The following is a 20,036-nucleotide window of genomic DNA, read 5'->3' as shown; positions in this document are numbered from 1 at the left end:
ACACATGGGAAAGCATGAACCCCTCAGGGCAGTGCAGCTGCGGTTTTCTGATCTGTGATTCATTGTGTGTTCGCCCTTTAAAAAGCAGAATGATCCACACTGAGATCCAGCAGAGGGCACCAGAGTGTGTGTTTCCACTCTCTGTGTCTGAGGAGAGAGAGTAAACAGGGGGGCTCTTAAGTTATTTTCCCTTTTCCTCTCAGTCTGTGAGGAGGATGGAGCTGGAAATCTAAACAGGGTGGCTGGAGCCTGCAGAGTTCCAGCGAAGCTCCGAGTCTGACTTTCTTTTCTACTGAGCCCATCACCAAACCTCCCTGATCTCTCCGGCCCTGTAGGGGAGTCTCTCCTCTGACCGCCCCATCAGCACACCATGAAGATCTGGCTTGTGCTTTGCCTGGCACTGCTCTGGCTGGAGCTCCACAACGGTGAGTACGTCTCCACATCTGTCTTATAGATTTATGAGTGAAGCAGAAACAACTGTTATTTCCATCATGAGAATTTGAGTGTAACCTGGAAGTAGTGGGAGGATTAGATAATCCAAAGTTGTATAAATACTGTGTGGGGGCAGCAGCCTCTGTGATGGCTGAAGAGAGGGAGGCACATTCACAAAGAAGCAAATCTCATTGTCCACAAACACATTCATGTTTTCATTTATAGTCATTCTGTTATGCAGACAAAATGCCACCAATCTGCCATATCTGAATTTTATTCAATGCATGTAAATTGCAAAAGTTTGCTTAAAGGTTGCGTTAAGTTCTGCAAGTTTCTGTGCAAAGTGTTTCTGCAGACCAACTGAAACCAGCTGGATCTGAGGCATGCAACAGGCTTTTCTAATTAACTGGCCTTTACTGTTGACCTTCTTCTCAGAGTCCTCATTAATGCCGCACTGAGGAACAAAACAACAAACCCTGAAAGTCTACACTGCAGAATAATCTTTTTTTCCTCTCCCTCCCTGCGTTCTGTGCCCACTGAGACATAGAGAAAGACGGAGAGAGGCTGGGTTCTGGACATTTTGTGCCAGTAACAAGGATTTCACACTTCCTGTTCAACTGTTGTCGCAGCTGGGGGAAACACAAAGAGCAGCTCACTGTGCACCACCAGTCTGACCCTCTGCTGCTCTGTCAGGAACGAGACCTGCTGATGCAGAACAGTAACAGAACATGTTCTGAATTATCTTTGTCATCTTTATTTTTATTATTTTTTGCTCCTCCCCCTTTTCCTCTATGTATCCAGGTGACTGCCAACAAGTCAAGCGAAGAAAAGATGTAGGAGAGAACCGCATCAGACCAGCACGGAAACACGTGAAGTTGCGACATCCCAAGCCTAAGGATGGAGGAGGGAAGGGCCAGTCCCTCCTCACCCAGGTCTTAGATAAGGGCCGTTTCCTTCGCCTGGGCCAGACCACAAGTCTGACTCCTGGGAAGAACATAGAGCTGCGCTGCAAAGGCAACAACATCGGATGGTCGTACCCGACCTACCTGGACACCTTCAATGACTCACGCCTCAGGTGCTGCAAGAAGGCACCAGCTGTTTGCCATGATGTAACGCTGATGTGGATGTGAAGGTCTTATATTTTGTTTCCTCCCTCCAGCATCAAGCAGAGCGACAAGTACAGTCAGCTGATCTTGACATCACCCTCTGCCGCCGACACGGGGCCCTACAGCTGCTGGGTGATCGTGTGTGATGGGACAGAGTGTGAGAAGGACCACGATCGTGCCTATGTCTCATACATCTATTTCACAGGTGATCTGATACAACACATCACAATTTCTGATTTTATCACCAAGGGATATAGATTTAAAACTGCACTGTTTAATATTTCTATATAAACAATGGGTCAGATGTGTGATGCAAAAGGTGTCACTGAAAGAAACTCACAGAAAATCTGCAGTTCACCTCGTTTCAGCATCAACTTCCAGCAACAGGAGCCAGCTGTTTTCAAACAACAAAGCTCTGATAAACCCTCTCTGCACAACCTGTTTAGGACCAAGCAGCAGACACACAAGTTAGCAACCAGCTGGTGAACACAGTGACACACTTAACAGCAGGGTCAGACTGAAACGGAATTCAGGCCAGGAATTTTATTCCATCCCAGGCCAACCTCACAGACCATCAGACTGCTGATTTTGTAAGCTAACCCTGTTTGTTGATGTAACTGGTACCAGACTGGTTATAAATTTGGCCACTATGTTCATCTGGGAGGAAAATGATCCAGATTACAAAATACAAAAATTTGTGGCTAACCAATAATTTATTATTTTTTTTGGTGCCATTTTTGCAGTTATTACAGGAGAAAACTGAGGCTGCATGTGTGCCATATAGTTATAGCAGAAGTATTTAAATATTTAAATCTATATATTTCATATAATATGTCAATAAGTTAACAGAACATTAGGTGGAGGAAAGTAGTTTTCCATTGCCCCCCCATTCTCTCTCCCTCTCCCTCTCTCTCTCTCCCTCTCTCACTCTCCCTCACTTTGCACGAACAAATATCACGTGACTGGATTCTGAACTCTTTACTTAACACTGTGTACACAAAATCGATACACTCATGACATTAAGGACAAAAATGTCTCAATTGAAACACGATAACACTGCAAATTTTGATCCCTCTGCCATTACAGCATAAAACCACACAATTTATTTTATTAGTCTTTCAGTCTAATTCTCTTGTATAAATTTTCCACCAGCTGAAGCCATACACACATACACACACTTTCGCCCATCCACTCACACACACATATGCACGTGCCTGTGCAGGCCTTCAAATTAAATTGAATGTGAAATATTAATGTGTGAGTGTGAGTTTTGGTTTTAAATCTGACAGTACACACATTTTTTGTTCGACTGGTACTGAATAAAAAAACAGTTCAGTGAAAGTGGAAAATTATATTAATATAAAATATTCTTATTACAGTTTTTTGATGTGGACATTTTTGTCCACTAACAACCTTAGTATAAGTTTTTTAAAAGGATTCACAAGGCCTAGATATTTCTCTCAGGAGCTGGTGGAGACCAAAACAGAGCTAAAAGGAGAGTGAGTATAGGATTTATATTAATCAGTTGGACACAAACAGGACTCCAAATGAAGGATAATGCAACTTTGTGTCAGCTGGATGCATAAATCTGCAACTGTAAGCTAATGCTTAAGCTATATCAACTTGATATGGTGACAATATCTAAATATGTTTACAATAAACAAACAAACAATTATTAAATTAGGATTAATGTGTGCTTTGGTTGGAATAAAAACATGGTCGAACATCTGCATCTGTTTCTGTTAAGGCTCTAATATGTCTCACTGAAAAGCTGTTCTATGTTTTACAATGATTTTTCTGGCTCAGGTTTAATGTCATGTCTCGTACACAGCTGCTGCTGATTTTGGCTGATTTTTGTTCACTTTGTGTTTTGAAAATAATGAATGCAAGCACAAACTATCAACAGCTCCTATTTTAACAATATCAGTATATCAACCTTCGAAAAGTGAGTCAGTCCAGTCCTGAGTTTTAGTTCAGAGTGTCAGTGTCCACCAGGGTCCACACAGAAAAAGCAGAAAACACTGATGGGCCTGGTGATTAGACGACCTGTTTTCATTTAGGTGTATTTTTTTTGCAATAGTGTGACAAAGGGAGAAATACACGTGCGACTAATTTGCTATGAACAACAGTGACTGTGTTGAAATCTTTCTCTCTCACCAGACAAATACAACCTCTTCGTCCCATCTGCCATCCACTTTGAGATTGTCTACCTGCGCCCAGACAGTCCCACTGTGGTGCCCTGTCGTGTGACCGACCCGCAGGCCGAGGTGACCCTGCACAGAGAAGTCCCTGCAGAGGAGATCACACCCGACGACACCCTGGTGACCTATGACCCCACCAAGGGGTTTGTCTTGCAGAGCCCCAGTCCAGAGCACCAGGGAGTCTTCTACTGCAAGGCTGTGACCAAGGGCACCCCTCAGGTCTCCACAAAGTACCACCTGCTCTACGTGGAGGGTAGGGACACAACAATCACACAACACGTCAGTAAGGTCGTAAATACAGTAACACATTGTAATGCTGCTCCAACAATTTTCCTGTGCTTTTAACTGTCAAACTTAATCATATAGCTTAATCTAAGTCACATTAATGACTAAAAGTGCCAAGAACCACTGTGACAGGTATTTTCACAAAGTCATGAATCAAGTGCTTACTTTGCTTTGTCAGCTTCCAGGAAAAGCTTGTATTTCAGAGTTGTCAAAGGCCTCCTCGCTGAGCCTGCTGTATGTGGATGTTTGCCGACTGAAATGGAAACATACAGTCTGGATTTCACAGAATGGGGGGAGGAATTTATTAAATGGAAATTGTGTGTGGTTTTGGTATAATTAAGCTCCCATGGCGAGTTTGACTGGCAGAGGAGAGAGAGAGAGAGAGAGAGAGAGAGAGAGAGAGACGGTGTAGGTTTGCTGTAACCATTTAAATACCACAAATCATTCATCTATGAAGAAATCAAGTTTGTACATGAGCTTCTTTCCTTGACCAGCTGATATCAGAACAGTGACTCCTAACAGCAGGACTGTGGATAGATAGACATCTCTCTGAAAAGGAGACACGATAAATAATAAAATCATGATAAAATCACTTCCTCGTGTTGACAGTTCCCAGTGGTCCCCCGTTTGTGAGCCTAGAAGCTTCTCCGGATTCTGTGAGAGGAGGCGACAACATCAATGTCACCTGCACCGTGCTGGGGGAGCCAGAGGTGGACGTGAGCTTCACCTGGTCTTATCCTGGTCAGGTGAGAGGAATAACAGGTCCACACTCAAATGCCATTCTTGATTTTGAACAAGATAACTAACTACGAGCCGACGCTCTGAGAGATCTTACATGTCAGCTCAGTTCAGTGCTGCTGAAACATTCAATCATCCTGCACATCAGAACAGATGTACCACACATCAGATGTTAATAACAATCAACTGCTGCATTTGAAAAATGAATGATAAAATGATCAATACAATAACAGTAGCCTTGTTTGTTTTATTTTGTAGGATAATCGTCCTGTTCACATCTTAACTTCCTGGCGGCTGGTTAACAGGGGTATGGGCCACACCACACGGGTCTCCCAAAGTGTCATGACTGTAGAGGACATGGAGACCATTGACTTTGGAAACTACATCTGTAAAGCCAAAAACCAGCACGGTGAGACAATCGTGACAATCAACATCATCTCCAATTAGTCCAAACAGCAGGCTCTGTTATGTTATGGTTGATGTTGTGTTTTTGACATGTTGTTAAGATATAACTGGAACAACCAGTGACAGCAGATGAAGTCAACATGTATATATATGTATTTTTAGATTTAACATGGTAATAACAATAAAGATTTGCTATGAACTTCACTGAAGAGTTTATTTTGACATTTCAAAGCTGCGGCTGAATTTGAAATTTCAGAGGAGCAGAGCAACACTGAAGGGACTTCCACAGAAACAAGTCGTTTTTATTTGAAGTAAAGTTTAGAAACTCTAAATGGACCACCCCATGACACTCCCTCTGGCTCAAAGCTGTGAAGAGGATTAATTCTGCAGCAGGACAATGATTCAAAACATGAATCACAGCTATCTGAAGTCCAGCGAGGAGTCATGACCTGCAGGGCCAAACCTCAAATCTACCGAACATCTCTGGCAAGAGATAAGAGAAAAACCCAAACTGTTGCATGCTCTGTGCGATATTCTGCAGGAGTCTGCCTTTAACACCGATTCTCATAGTCTGCAAAAAATGTTGTGGAATAGATACCACACAGCAAGCAGTAAGCAGAGCAAGTGCTATATTTGTTTGGCATCAATATTCATGGAATATAGACACCAAGTTTAATATTGTATCTGGATATGAAAGTTTTGGTAGTGGAGACATTATGACAGGAGCAAGACCAAACCACACTGACTGGTGCACTGTTGGGTTGGACACCTGATCAAACATCACAGACTGCTCACAGCTTTGTTCTATGCTACATTTAAAAGAAATAATCCTGGAGAAGAGCTGCAGCCATCAGAGACTTGCTCTGGCTTTGCAGCAGGTCATGAGGAGGAGAATCTGGTGAAAAGCTGAGCAGTGTGCTGGGCTGATGTCCTAATGTGCTCCGTATGTGGAATGTGATCTGCAGGCCCAGAACTTATTTTGGTCCAATGCAACAATTGCTGCAGTTCCCTGTTTGGTTGCTGGTTGTTATGATTTTGAAACATACTTAGGACATGAATGTTTGTGCTTTAGTAAAACATTTAAGGCTGTCTGACTCTGTCACAAGGCTGGACTGATGGATATTAACTTCACTGATTCTATGGAGGTAAAACCTGCTGAGTTCAGGTTTCAGTCACAGGAAAAACTGACTTCTATTATCTGTATAGCCCTTTAAGGAAACTCTAAATAGAGCTTCATCTGAAAAAATGTATAAAATATGTGGAGTACAGTAAAGAAATTCTGACACTGATAGACCATTTTGCAGTTGTCCAACTTCAGGTTTAATACAAGACTTTATTAATTGCATATTTCAAACAGGGTCAACACACCAATAATATCAATTCCACACAAAATACTCTTTTTGAGACATTTCCAAGATGCAGTGTCTCTGACATGTACAAGCAAGGCTTCTTCTGGTCAAGACCCCGAATTTAAAGCTGCTTTAGGAGGAGGGTTGAGTGAGGGGTGATCGACATGACTCAAACACATGCACAAAGACTCGGATTGGTCCCTTAGTCAAACAAAGGTGAAAAACAAAACATGTTTGAGGCTAGAGATGATACTTAAACTGTCAATATGGACGTAAAAAATCCCCACCTTTGAAAACAGAAAATAAGGAAATTCTGAACATTCCTGTGAGAACAGCCTGCATAGTTCTCCTTTTAGATAGAGACATGTGTAGCACTGGCACACTGACTAACAGTGGGATGATGGTAATATGACAGGTTGACTTCACACTTGAGCAGTTAGCTGTAAAAAATGGTGCAGGAATCCAACAGAAGCAACATATTTAAAATAAAAATATGCCCTGAGGAGGGATGCTGTCATCTGTATTCATAGCTATCCTGAATTCAGACTTTCCATGGCTGTGGTCTCCAGAGACACAAAGAAGCCCTCTCTCACGCTGCAGGGCTGTATCTGCACATGTGTATACATATGCAAGCATGTGTGTTTTTTTACTGCATGTACTGTATGTGTGCGTGTGCTGAGCTTCAGGAAAGACAAGCCTCTGCCAACAACTACAAGTAACAAAAATAGTGTTTCATTACATACAAGTCCTGAGATTTCCTTTTCCCTCATCCACAGTTTCAGATGTGAAAGGCAAAGAACAAGGTGGCCTTGCTTATTAAGTGCGTCTGTGCAACATTTTTTCTTACAGTCTGTAGCTTCCCTGTACAGAAAGTGTCAGAGTTCATCCGATCCTGAAGGAGCCAAGGTCAGGCTGTTGTGTTGCTAAGCGAACAGGAAAACAAGCATGGCTCCATATTCTAGGGGGATAACTCAAACATCAGGGTCTGCTTCCCGGAAGCAGGGGCCCATCGTTATCTGGGTGAGACAGGAGGGCTGGAGAAGAGGCCAGAGCTGCGTGGTGACTGGAAGTTGAAGGAGTGGGAGGGGGAGGTGGAGTTGGGGGACACCTTACGGGGGCTACTTAGATCTCCGTTATGGAGCTTCCACAGCAGCTCCTCGTTCTCCATGGACAAACGCTTGTTCACCTTGGACTCCTTCTGCAAAGACTCCTGTAGCATGGCCTGCTCTGTGGACAGCTGTCTGTGGTGCAGCAACACAACAGACCAGACAAGTTAGGAATGATCTGGAGCATAAATGTTTTCAACCAGGCAGCTGATGTTTTTTTTGTTTTTGTTATTTGTCAACAATTTCCATGAAAAGACCCAAATCAACAAAACATGAATCCATTGCTTCCTCATGACAACAAAGATCTTTAAAAACAGGACACAAATGTATAGTTTTGTTTAAAATGTTCAGTAATTCCCTAAAACAACTGGACACTAAGTTTTAGCAAACATGACTCTAACAGGAGAATATAATGCGTTTAATCTGCTTGTTTTGAAGTTGTTGTCTTGTGCGAAGAACTCTGTAACATGGGTTTAGAAAAGGGCTCTATAAATGATGATGGCGCAATAATTTAAAGGTTCATTGGGTCATAAGGAGTATGAACAGAGATAGGTGGTTTCCATCTCTTTATATGAGTTCACTTCATGAACTCTTACCTTGACAAGGCAGCATGTCTTTCCATGCGGGCTTTGAGGTCCTCATTCTCCTGCTGGACCTTCTTAAGGTTCTCATCCAACTTCACATTTTTGTCCATCTGGAAAAAAAAACAGAATGACTGACTGATCAATGTGAAGTGTCTTTGTTATGTCAGTAGAATTGCTTGTCTTGACACCCAGCAATCATTTTCATCTGCCTCAGTTCTCACCAGTTTGTCTATCTCCATCAGCTTCTTCTCCTGCTGGTGAAGCTGCTTGTTTTTGATATCCAGCACCACTTTGAGGCTCTCCAGCTCCTGCTCCAGATACAGGGTGTGGGAACCCTTCTGCAGGGACAAATAAATCGTGCCAAGATGTTCAGGGACTGGTAAGACTTCAAAAAATGAGTGCGTTAATACAGCAAGCCTCATAAATGTCATGTGGCCATAGCAGAACCACACAACAGAGGGCGCCGTGCAGCACTTACAAAATGTTCCCTGCTGAAGACTTGCAGGGACAATCCCACTGTGGATGTTAAGGTGTCATACGCAATGACTCATATTACAAACATGCAAATGATGTGGTCTGCATCAAGGTAAATTAGGTAGTTAACTACTCTTACTACTCTACACATGATCAATATGTAACACTGATCTGTTGCTAATGCTGGTCTTCTTACTTATCTATTAATAACAGATGTGCAGCGGCAGGGTAATGTGAGGTAGTAACTTTAATTACTCTACTGTGCCGGGCCAGAATGCTGAGTACATGTGGCAGCCACTTAACACTGATGAGGAGCGGCAGCCGCACTGTACAACAGCACTCTGGGAGAATTAAAATGTACACTGCGGACAGTGAGGGGAGGGGGGCCAGTGTTGTAGCTAATACAGCGATGCAGCAGAGTTTAACTTGCTGCAGTTCACTGTGAATAATGGTTAATGGTTGATTGACCTAACAGAAAACTATTGGTTACTTGAGAATGAAGTCTTTCAAGAAAACATGTGTTTGCTTCTGTTGACGATCTATCTTTCTGGTAATCATTGGCTTCATGGATCCCCCACCCTTTATGCTCGGGGGTAAATAACACAGGAGTCATGAGATGTTTCTAAAGCGGACTCTGCTAAAATAAGCGCACAGATAAGAGTACCTGACTCTTTTCAGCCAGCTCTCGCCTCTTGTTCTCCTCTGCTGTTAGCTTCTCTAGTAGCTCACTGTTCTCCACAGTCAGCTCTTGGATCTGTCCCTGTGGATACACACAGCACAACAAAGTCACTGAGTAAAGTTTTACACACTAGTTTATCAAGTCATGAGTTAATATCGTGCCATTACATGAAAAGGGAAAAAGTGATGCTTACAGAAAGAGCAGCTTCTGCATCTTTCAAAGTTTTGTCCAATGACTGCAGCTCCTGATTGTGAACTTTCCTGAGCTCTGAAAAGTTTACAGGTATTGTGACATTAGAAACATTTCAGAAAACTAACTGTACAACAAAGTACAATGCAATAAAACATTTTGATACTATACATGCATTCGTTAAGAGAGTCAGAATATTCAAAGTTAAAATACACTCAGAGTTTTCTCAGCTTGAGTCAGTTTCAATAACACTCATAAAAAGCAGCTTCAGAGGATGGATGTAGTTTGAATAGTTTGTGCAGTGCTGTCCACTCACCTTCCAGTGACATTTCATACTGCTGTTTAACACACTGCAGCTGTTCTGCGTGACTGCTCTGTAGTTCCAGCTTAATGGCTTCATGATCGGCTTTAAGCTCTCCCATCTTTAAAAAAATAACATGATACACTTAAATTTGAAACACATCATTATTGACCACAAGGCATTACCAGACACTGCCTTACAATTATATGTTTTACTGGCATTTTCTACTGAAGCACATACAAAATCATAATTAAAGGTAGTGTGGTGACAGACCTGCTGTTGCATGAGATTCTTGCACTTGTCTGCCTCCTCCTGGTAGGTGAGGTGAACCTTGTCCCACTCAGCCTGGTAGAAGGCCTGTAACCTCTGCTCCAGCTCAGCCACATCCTTCTGGTGCTGCTCCTGCAGTTTCTGCAGTGCATCCTCCAGAGCAACACGCAGCTCCTCCTTCTCCTTCTCCAAACGCTCAGAGGAATGGACTGAGCAAACTGGACATAAAAACAGAAAGAAATGGTGAAATGGTGACAGGACATGTGCATGATGTTCACTGACTATATGCAGCTGTGTAGACTCTGCAATATTCATTAAAAAGGTCAGAGGAAAAGTGTATTAGTAACTGCTTGTGTAACAAATCTGATATGTCCACTGAGGACCCTCTGTTTAGCAAAGTCATCCTTGATGCGACACCGATGCTCTCCTAAAAGGAATGGAAAAACTGACTTTCAAGGGGAGGTGCCTCTTGCACTTAACTGCAACTACACTGCAGTTATTTATAGACAGATGAAGATGAAGTAACAAGTCCCAATTATTTCACACTATCTTGAAATTGGTGGCATAAGTAACAGATTTTTCAGGCTCTCTTCTCCTTTCCACAGTTGGTGCTATTTTCAAGCTTGTGCAACTGGTGGCTTTGTTTTTGTTCTGTAAACTGGTCTCACTATTTCCCAACTGTTTCCCAAGTGTTTATATCTGCTCTGGAGCTGGTGATAGTGACCAACTCCATAACCTGTCTGCAGTTTAAGTGGCTGTGCAGAAACACTGTTGATGTCCAGCATCGGACCTCAGCTGACTAGCACAGTGATTGCTGTGTGCAACAAGAAACTCTTCTGTCATGTTTAGCAGGTGACTTTCCTTCAGAAGTTTGGTCTTAAATACACAGTATGACAATAAACCACAACTATTTAGAACTTGAAACAATGTAAAGCTTCAGTGGTGGGTGTAAAATAATACTGAATCCAGATGTTGCTCTGCTGTGCTACAAAATGGGTGGCACAATGCTTACAATATAACGTTTCATGGTTACCATAATGTTTTTTCCTTTTTTTTTGCACAAATGAGGATTCCCTCTGTCAGCCACAAGGACCACATGCAGAATCTGAAATGTGTTTATCTAAAATACTGAACAATTTTTTCATACACAAATCAAGTCTTAAATTGTGTTTCTTATTTGTCATAATGAGTATCCCTGTTACTGTCTGGATATGAATGAAGTGCCAGAGTCTCTTCTTCTGCACATCTAAATACTGAGCTACAATATGAAGGAATAACACTGCACTGCAGAACCATGAAGATTCACCTTGCCCAGAGTGGAATAACGGCAGCAAATCCAGGAACAGAGGCCAAGTTAACATAGGGACTATCTATCATGCTTTGGCATGTACAGCTCAACAAATGGAGCCCGGCATTCCACAACCATGTGTAACAGAGATCTGCTCATATGAGCCTTTCTAGTCCAAATCCACCCTACAAAAACACCTCATGGCTCATGCAGTATGGAAAACCAGGACCCAGTTAATCTAATGTTAGCTGCATTTTGGCCAGCAGTCAGCAGGATGATGGGATTTGGAAGCGTAACATATAATGCGGATGCTGAAACAGGCAGATCCCTTTTAATTGTAATTTTACATGTGAGGAATGATAACAAACAGGGTGTGGTTGGACTATACTTTTGGCTGTGGCCCAAGTCTTGAATTTATTGCGGTATGAGGAGTGAGATCACTGGGGAAGCAGGCAGGGACACAATCTGAGGACGAAATAAACTTAGTGGATTTTTAAGAATGCCTCTTGACTGCCAAACATTTTTTACTACACATTATACAAAAGGTTGATCTGAGGACAGCGTAGGTCTCGCAGCCTGCCTGAGGTGAAGAATGTGTTAGAGATATAACAGCGCTCAGCATATAAGAGCAATCATGTGGAAGTCGCGAGACTGTAAAGGAGGGGAGGAGTCACAACACCACTGCAGCCTTAAGTAACAGAGATGAAAGCTGCTGCGTGAGTGCCTGTTTGAGCGTGCATGTGCCTGTATGTGCGAGGCTATTCTGTGTGACAGCACTTATGCTCGACATAAAACATGGGTCGTTGGCTAAGCCTTCACAAGGCCTCAGGTGGTGTGGCATTCCATTAGTGAGAGACCCCTCCTGTGTGGGGTCAGAGGTCAGACTGCCACTCCCTGGGGAACAGCCTGACACCATTTTACTCAGCAACAATTAAACACACCGGGCTTGTTAAATAGATATCTGATTTTCAGTGGAGGAAAAAGCAATTAACATGTGGAGGAAGCCACAGGGAATATCTATGTGGTTGGTAAAAGCAAACAAGAGTCAGACCTCATCTGCAAACAGAAGTGATAATATTTAATTGATCTGACACTAGTTCCATCAAGAAAGTTAACCCATAATGACACAAACCAGTCTCAGGCAGAACACTAGATCTTACCATTTTGTTACTATTACATAAAGATCACATGTTTTGTCAAACTTTTTATTGAATTGCATGACTGCCTGTCCAGAGGAATTTCTGCAATGTAATGGGTGATTAAATTCACCAATGTGGAATAACACGTAACATGTGCTATCTGCTAACGTCAACAATAAAACACCAATGACTCAGATCAATGATTGCATCAGATCATAGCAACCAAAAAAGTGCACGAGTAAACAACTCAACACCAGTGATGAAAAATCCAGCAGCTAATATATAAAAATGATTTTGTCCTAAAAGTTGTCTATAGAAGCATAATCGAAAATGTTTCCCAACATTTCTGTATAAACTGAACAACCCAAAGAACACAATCACATTTTAAAGACGTAGTAAAAGCAAACACTGTACCAGGAGTGTGTACTTTGGTGATAACCACTGTAAACACAGCTAGTGTGAGACCAAGGTGACCTAACTTACCCAGATCTCCTCGAAGGTTGACCAGCTCCTGGGACAGCTCCCTGCACTGTCTCGTGGCTTCATCACGCTGCAGAGAAAAATGTAAACTGTCATGTATATACTCAGGACAGTGTTGATGTAACTCATTTCTAGGGATGTTTGTTTTAACACAGCACACCTTAAATCATCACAGTCATTATTACAGCATAATGAATTTGCAAAGTAATTCACCACCAGAAGAAAGGTTCTTTCAGGGCAACACCCTGACAAATAACCTTTGCATGAATCCAGTTTTCCTACTTGGATATTGTCTTTGACTGCCAAATTCAAAAACACTGAAGGCACTGCAGCAGCTAACAAAGAAAAAACATCTTCAGGGATAAAGGGAAGGGGATTAAAGGAAAATTTGACACTTAACTCATGTTTTCAGTTTTACCACATGCCCTCTGTCAGACCAACTCCTTCACTGACTCAGTTTTGCAGTAAAGGGGAGACTGCGCTATAGCTGCAGTGTTCCTGCTTGACTTCAAACTGATGCATAGCTTATCCAAAAACTGTCCAACTGTTTCCCTCTGGTGTGCTACCTTTCTCTCACTATGCTGATTCACATAAACAACCTCATACACTACAAAGTGCACCACACAGACTGCATAATTAAATTATGAACATAGGACAAAATAGCCAAGTAAGAAAAGCGAAACATCACTTCACTGATCAGTTTACAAAAGCAAATATCTTCCACCCTGTTCTACCCCAGACCTGCAGCTAAACCTCACTGCAGAATAGAACCATGTAGAAGCCAGTTACCCTCTCTGCAGCGCAGGGAGAACTAAGGCACGCTCTGCTGCCAGAACAGCCCATGATCCAGCCTCAAGCTGAGGCTTGGGTACCGGAGTCTCCCCCTCCAGCTATGGAGACCCAGTTCTCCAGGATAAACAGTGGTCCAGGTGGACACACCACCTCCACACACGCCTCCTCCCAGACTGCTCTCACAACATCTGAGGCAGGACTGAAAAAGCCGCTTCCTTGGCTGTGGTGAGTGACTGCAGAGTGCATTACCGTATTCCACCTAAAAAAAACAAAAGGGGCAGGCTGCAGTGTGTATGAGAACTGCCTCCTCACCGGTGAGCTGAGGTCACTTTAAGGCAGCACCAAAGAGTGGAGCAAACAGATAAATTGCACAGAGCTGTCAGACATCAGGCTGATGGAGCAGGACTTGTGTTGTGCAGTGACCTTCCCAGGGGATACATGTAGGTTTCATTACCACCATCCCCCACTGCTCATCCAAACCTACATTAAATCATGCCCTCACCCCTCTGCACCATTACTGTACAATCTGCTGCACAGCTACAGGCTCTCTCCATTACAAGATGATATAATGCTGTGACAGATCAAATTCAGCTTCTGCGTGAGTAAGACTATTGACAGTCAATGCATGTAATAAGTGCATGTCACTTAGTGACAAATATCCAACCGCTTTGGTAACATAGGTAAGAGTTGGCCATAAATACATAAATGATAATATATGAATGACATTAATCCCTTTTGTCACTGAAGTTGAACTGTACAGTATATTGTATCAAAACTCAGATCATGTTTGGGTTCCATAATTTGACATGGTGCTTGTGGTGCCTCATGCTCAGTTGTGAGGGCAACTGCTCCCCATGCACAGTTAAACTGATTAATCACAGGTATTTGTTTCGAGTCTGTACTGTCTCTCACATACACTCATGGTTACAGACAAAACTTTAATAATGTAGTTTAACACTCTTCAGTTTTTGGTGACATATCCCTGCAAACATGCTGCCTTTTGGTAGGCAGTTTTTTGTCAATTAAAAATGTGGGTACAGAGTAGAAACCTTTGCTAGAAGAAACCTTTGCCAAGTAAATGAAAATAATTGCCAATATGCGGCCTCATACCGAAAAAAATTTCCATGCATAAGCTTTGTAAAATACCTTTATTCTACAAATACTTTAAATTGCAGACCTCTAAGTTTGGATGTGCATGTGTTTGCCTTTTTAATTTGATATCCAGTTCCTCAACTAGTAAAGCCTCTGCAACATGTAATGTCCCCTGTGTATATTATGATCCCATGTCAGGTGTAGAATAACACTTGATGGTAGACTAACATCAGTGACTAATTTTTTCAGATCAGGTTCCAGTTTCCTGAAGATATTGTGAATATTAGAAAGCCAGTAGAGCAAAGCTAGACAGCAAATCATTTTTCAGGTTAGTTAGAATGTGCTTGCATTCCTATGCTTAGAGCAACTTGTTTCACAGCATTGTCTCTATGAGAGAAAGTGCTTACACACTCCATCCAAACACATGATAAGAAACAGTGTGCAGTCCTTGCTTAGTGTCTGGCTGCTGTTCATAACCATATCAAGTCAACAGCTGGCACATTCTCACACTCTGATGGTAACGTCAATGTTTCCTATTCTTGGTCTGAGTGGCCACCAGATACCAGACTGCTCTTCATGCACACTCACCCATTAATACACCACATACATAAATTTGCTAATTTTGTGGACTGAAATAAGATTTTGAGATTGAGATGAGCAGGTTGTTCACTGTTAGCAGGGTTGGCAGTTTGGTCCCCTGTTCCTCCTGTCCACGTACTGAAGTGTTCTTGGGCAACACAATGAACCTGAAATTGTCTTACTTTTAAGTCACTATGGACAAAAGTGTCTGCTAATTGAATAAATGTAAATGTGTCTCAGGCATTACTGTCCACTAGTATTACTGTTTGCAGTGGAGGGTGTAGAAAAGGAAAAACATGCTGCAGCTAAAGTTGAGTCTGTGAGGCTGAGACAGCTGCTGTTCCATCAAAGAGGAACAGACACGCTGTGCTTCTAATATTTGTTGATGTAATCAGTTTCACAACCCTGCCACCCAAACAAAGGATATGAGTCAAACATCACTGACTGGAGATCACACACTGTGCCTTCAGTACCTGCTGTCACATTACATGGACCAGCATGAGATTCATTATATGTCACTTCCCACTCTCAAAAAATAAGTTCCTACTGGCTGTCTGGAATGTGAAACTGAGCCACAACAGTAAAAACGGTCGTAAGTTGGCTTCTAAACATCTTAGGAGCAAATGTCAACATGAGTTAGACACTTGAGTGCATAATCACAAACTGTGAGGCAGTGCAACTGGCAGAAGAAATTAAGGAACAACATAATTCACTGAAGCTCACTGAGGCAAAAATTGGACTGATATGAACTCTGTCACAACTGGAGCTACACAGAACCACAACACTGCCACAAGAGGTCTGTCTGGTGTCAAACTCACAGCAAGCTGGGAGTAAAGAGAGTAGCTGTAATCTAGGCCAAAGGAAATAAAATGCATGAGTGACTTTTTGTATCACAGCTGAGTGAAGCAATGGTTTAATTTTCTGAAACAGTTCTAGCTACAAAGAGATCAGATGCACTACAGCAGGAGCCTGTTAAAGAACTCTTAAACACACTGATGGAGTCCCCCGCCACTTCTTTCCACTTGGCAGCAACAAGCTTCACCAGGACTTCATAAAGTCCAGCACAATGAGACACATGCCAGAACCCACCTGTCTACATAGGGCCTTGACCAGTCAGAAAGAGTCACTACAGTAACAACAAGTATATGGTCGCTCACCCACAAACACTACTGAGTTGTGTGTGATGGAAAGCTATGCCAAGCTGAAAGCCAAGCAACTATAATAGGGACTGAAATAATGCTGCTGTAGTTTTACTGGGTACCACCCTGGTGACGCTTAAGTCTAATATATCTGCAGTAACAAGGACGACAATTGAAAAAAAGATGTATGTTTCTATGCAGGTTATTTTTACAACCTAATAAATGTGCTTAGCAACACTGTCAAAAAAGGTCCAAGGGAGCCATTGTAGATAAATGATGATACGATGATAAATGACTTGGGGTAAATCTTGGCAGATTTCACATCTTCCCCTGCGCCACTGAATCAGGCTCATTTCACAATGATATTAAACACATTTACAAACACAAACTACCAAAGGAAAAAGGCAGTAACTCAATAAGCTGTAACAGGAATGAAGTTAGTTGAATGAAATGTTGAGGACGAGATCAAATCTCACATACCTCTGGGCATCAGGCTACTTAACACTGCTTTTAATGAACACCATTGAACCACAAGATTCAGTATTTGCTATATACACACATCTAAAACAGTGTTCTGTGGTTTCTCACTTCGACCTATCTTTGAATTCAAAACAAGATAAGGCAACTGATGGTCAATTTCTTTGAGAAAAATGACTAAACCATTATAACTTAAAGACAAAGACAAAGTAACTTGGAGATCTCAACACTGACACAATAAATTCTCTAAATATGAAATCTTAACGATTTTTTTTATTTGGATGGTACAGTCAGTTGTTTCCCTCAATCACATTCTTTCATTGCATACTGACAACACATTAAGTGTGAAAATATTTGACAAGGACATTTCTGTAGTTGACCAGAGGGACTGAAATAGCTTCTGACATTTTATACTCTCAAATATAGTAGCATCTGATTTGTTACTCCAGAATTACAGGAAACTGTAGATATAAATCTTTACCAATTGCATTAAGCCAATTTAATTCAGTTTATAATTTACTTATATTAGACTGTAGGGCTCCTGATGTACAGATACGTAATAGAGTCCAAGCACCACATCATAATTTTGCTTTGATACTAAATGAGGGAGTACGATAGCTGGGGTCAGGTGGAGGCTAGCACATAGGATAAGCCTGTTTGTAATGCAATGTGGGAAAAATAATCCCTTGGGGTACTCAGTTCCTGGAAGCCAATCACATGGCACTGCTATGAAAACCAGATCCAAGTCTAACATAAAGCTTAAACTTCCATATTTAAAAGACCGTCAGGGCAATGCTTGCCTACCTGAATAACCTATGAATCTATGAAAAGTACACCCAAGTACAACTGAAAGACATTTAGATATTTAGGAGATCATGACACCTCTTTTCAGATGCAGCAAAAAAATTAAAAGACTGAATTTCTCTTTGATCCAGGATTACTTTAGTTCAATGGACGACAACAACAGGGCTGTTGTGTTGGACAACTTCCAAGTATGTCTGTGTGAGCAGCCCCTCATACCCTTACGATCACTCTCTATGCTGTTGCTGTAAATAGAAATGCCATTTGGTTTCCCTTGCATCAACACATAGGATTTGATGTTGCAACACTTGTTGTTATAATCTAAGGGGATCAATTAAAGAAATTATTTTTGTGTAAGTTTAGAGATCAAAAAACTGAGATCAAGAGCATCCTTCAATGTATGGCTGTTTTTAATATGCATGTTAAGGACTAAATACATTTACACTGTTTAATCAGTTTTCTATACATTAAGTAACTGAAATCTCTGCAAACCTTTAGTTTCAACTAACTAATGGATATTGTGAAAAGTCACACTTAACTGTCTGGTACTCTTTATTTCTTAAATAATTTACTGGGGAAAATAATTTAAAAGGGTCTATGATGTTCAATGTAAAATTTAAAGAGTGTAAAAAATGAAAATGAACTTCCCTGTGGAAGTTGCATTTTCTTACCTCAGTTAAAATTTGCTGCAAGACGATGGTGAAAGCCTCAAATCTGCGGTTACTGGCTGCGAGAAGTCCTCTGAGCTGCTGGATGGTCTGGTTCTTCTTCTCGCCCTTTGCCACAGTCGCTGGTACCACATCCGGAGGTCCATGACTCTGGTTAGGTTGGGGTGGTTGCTGCTGAGGGTGTTGCTGGCGGGAGCTGGCCTTGGGTTTGTTCTTGTCCACTGTGAAAGAACATGTGTTGAGTGTCGTGACAACGTTGATCATCATCATACCCCCCTCCATAACCACTGCAGCCAGTCCAACAGCAGTACCACCCACCCCATACACTTCAGTCAGGGTCAGAGATGCAGAAAACTCTGGTGTCAAAGTCCGGGATCTTTCTGCACTGATGATTCCCAGTGCTGCTGCTTTGACTGCCACAACATAAAAATGAATTCCCTGAATGCAATTAGTTTTCCATATCCTAATATAATCTAGTGCTCTGCAGGTTAGCAAGGACAGCTTATTTTAGCAAGGCCATGCTACTGTCGTTTTGATTTACATCAGCTTTATAAATACATCACCCCTATATAATCGCTACCATCAATCCAACTAATGAAGAACACTTTGTTTACTCTGCCACTCACAAGAGGAAGGGTGAAAAAAGGACTTTGAGGAGACTGTGTAGCGATTGTTATGTCACACAGCAGTGAGGATAGCATGTCAGAAATACCAGCTTAGATGAGTTGAATATACTATACCACCAGCAGCCTGTGGGGATACTCACTATGCTGTTTTACATGACAGCTGTTAGACCAAATTAAGATTAATAAGCAAAAAGAACAGATAGATATAATTGCAAGTTCATTCCTAATAGTCGATCAAATAAGAAATTAACTTTAAAGCTAGGCGAATGCCTACCAGTGTGCTCCTGTAATGCTATGTAGGCACACCCCTATCCATAAAGTGTTATAGTCATGTCCTTTATGAACCACAAAACGTGGAGCATTTTCAAGTTAAATATAGATGCACTAAGCAGGGTATCATCTGAGAACATCATAACACCCCAGAATAACACTAGCATGTAACTATGGGATCCAGGCATCTTTAGAGCAAAATGATACTGCATCTACTTGGGTAACTTTCAAAATAAGACCCCAGAGTTTCAATTTGTGGTGAAGAGAAGATATTGAGTCCAGAAAGGTGGAATTGTCTTTCATACATATTGTAGACAGCTGATCCTGGAGCTGCTGAGTGAACAGCTCTTTGCACATTGGCCTCATCAGGGCAACACAAAAATGCAAAGAATATCAACACTGCTGGATGGTCAAACCAATTAAGTGAACACTGTTGTGAAGGGATAAGAGGGAACCGACTCAAAACCAAACTGACTCAAAGCTGTAAAACTAGCACTTCTAAAAGACAACAATAAAAAGCCAGACTAATCTCATCTGAATAAACTTATGCTGCTAACCAAAGACTA

General features: G+C 41.7%; 2 protein-coding genes across 10 annotated transcripts in view; one reads left to right on the top strand and one right to left on the bottom strand.

Moving 5' to 3' along the window:
* The first annotated feature begins 202 nt into the window (after positions 1-202).
* On the top strand, positions 203-5,371 carry pdgfrl (platelet-derived growth factor receptor-like). Its single transcript, XM_071457815.1, has 6 exons — positions 203-425; positions 1,234-1,507; positions 1,592-1,743; positions 3,699-3,992; positions 4,634-4,770; positions 5,021-5,371. The coding sequence occupies exons 1-6, from the start codon at positions 371-373 to the stop codon at positions 5,207-5,209; spliced, it is 1,101 nt and encodes a 366-aa protein (XP_071313916.1). The 5' UTR covers positions 203-370; the 3' UTR covers positions 5,210-5,371.
* A 1,092-nt stretch (positions 5,372-6,463) lies between these two features.
* Positions 6,464-20,036, bottom strand: part of mtus1a (microtubule associated tumor suppressor 1a) — a 29,041-nt gene continuing 15,468 nt past the window's right edge. For 8 of the 9 annotated variants that reach the window (XM_071457805.1, XM_071457803.1, XM_071457807.1 and 5 more), the window contains 9 exons: positions 18,578-18,795; positions 13,030-13,096; positions 10,123-10,337; positions 9,865-9,970; positions 9,553-9,626; positions 9,345-9,440; positions 8,428-8,544; positions 8,219-8,316; positions 6,464-7,757 (listed from right to left, as the gene is read on the bottom strand). In XM_071457805.1, coding sequence (XP_071313906.1) covers positions 7,529-7,757; positions 8,219-8,316; positions 8,428-8,544; positions 9,345-9,440; positions 9,553-9,626; positions 9,865-9,970; positions 10,123-10,337; positions 13,030-13,096; positions 18,578-18,795 — 1,220 coding nt within the window. In that variant the 3' untranslated portion in view covers positions 6,464-7,528. Of the gene's footprint in view, positions 7,758-8,218; positions 8,317-8,427; positions 8,545-9,344; positions 9,441-9,552; positions 9,627-9,864; positions 9,971-10,122; positions 10,338-13,029; positions 13,097-13,815; positions 14,020-18,577; positions 18,796-20,036 lie in introns of those variants that run through there. The other variant, XM_071457812.1, reaches the window with a different exon arrangement.

The sequence above is a fragment of the Trachinotus anak genome, unplaced genomic scaffold (assembly GCF_046630095.1).
Source record: "Trachinotus anak isolate AG129_WGS33_773 ecotype Australia unplaced genomic scaffold, CSIRO_AGI_Tana_v1 ptg000021l, whole genome shotgun sequence".
Classification (NCBI taxonomy): domain Eukaryota; kingdom Metazoa; phylum Chordata; class Actinopteri; order Carangiformes; family Carangidae; genus Trachinotus; species Trachinotus anak.
The sequence above is the reverse complement of the archived record's forward strand: the minus strand, read 5'-3'. Positions and strand labels throughout refer to the sequence as shown.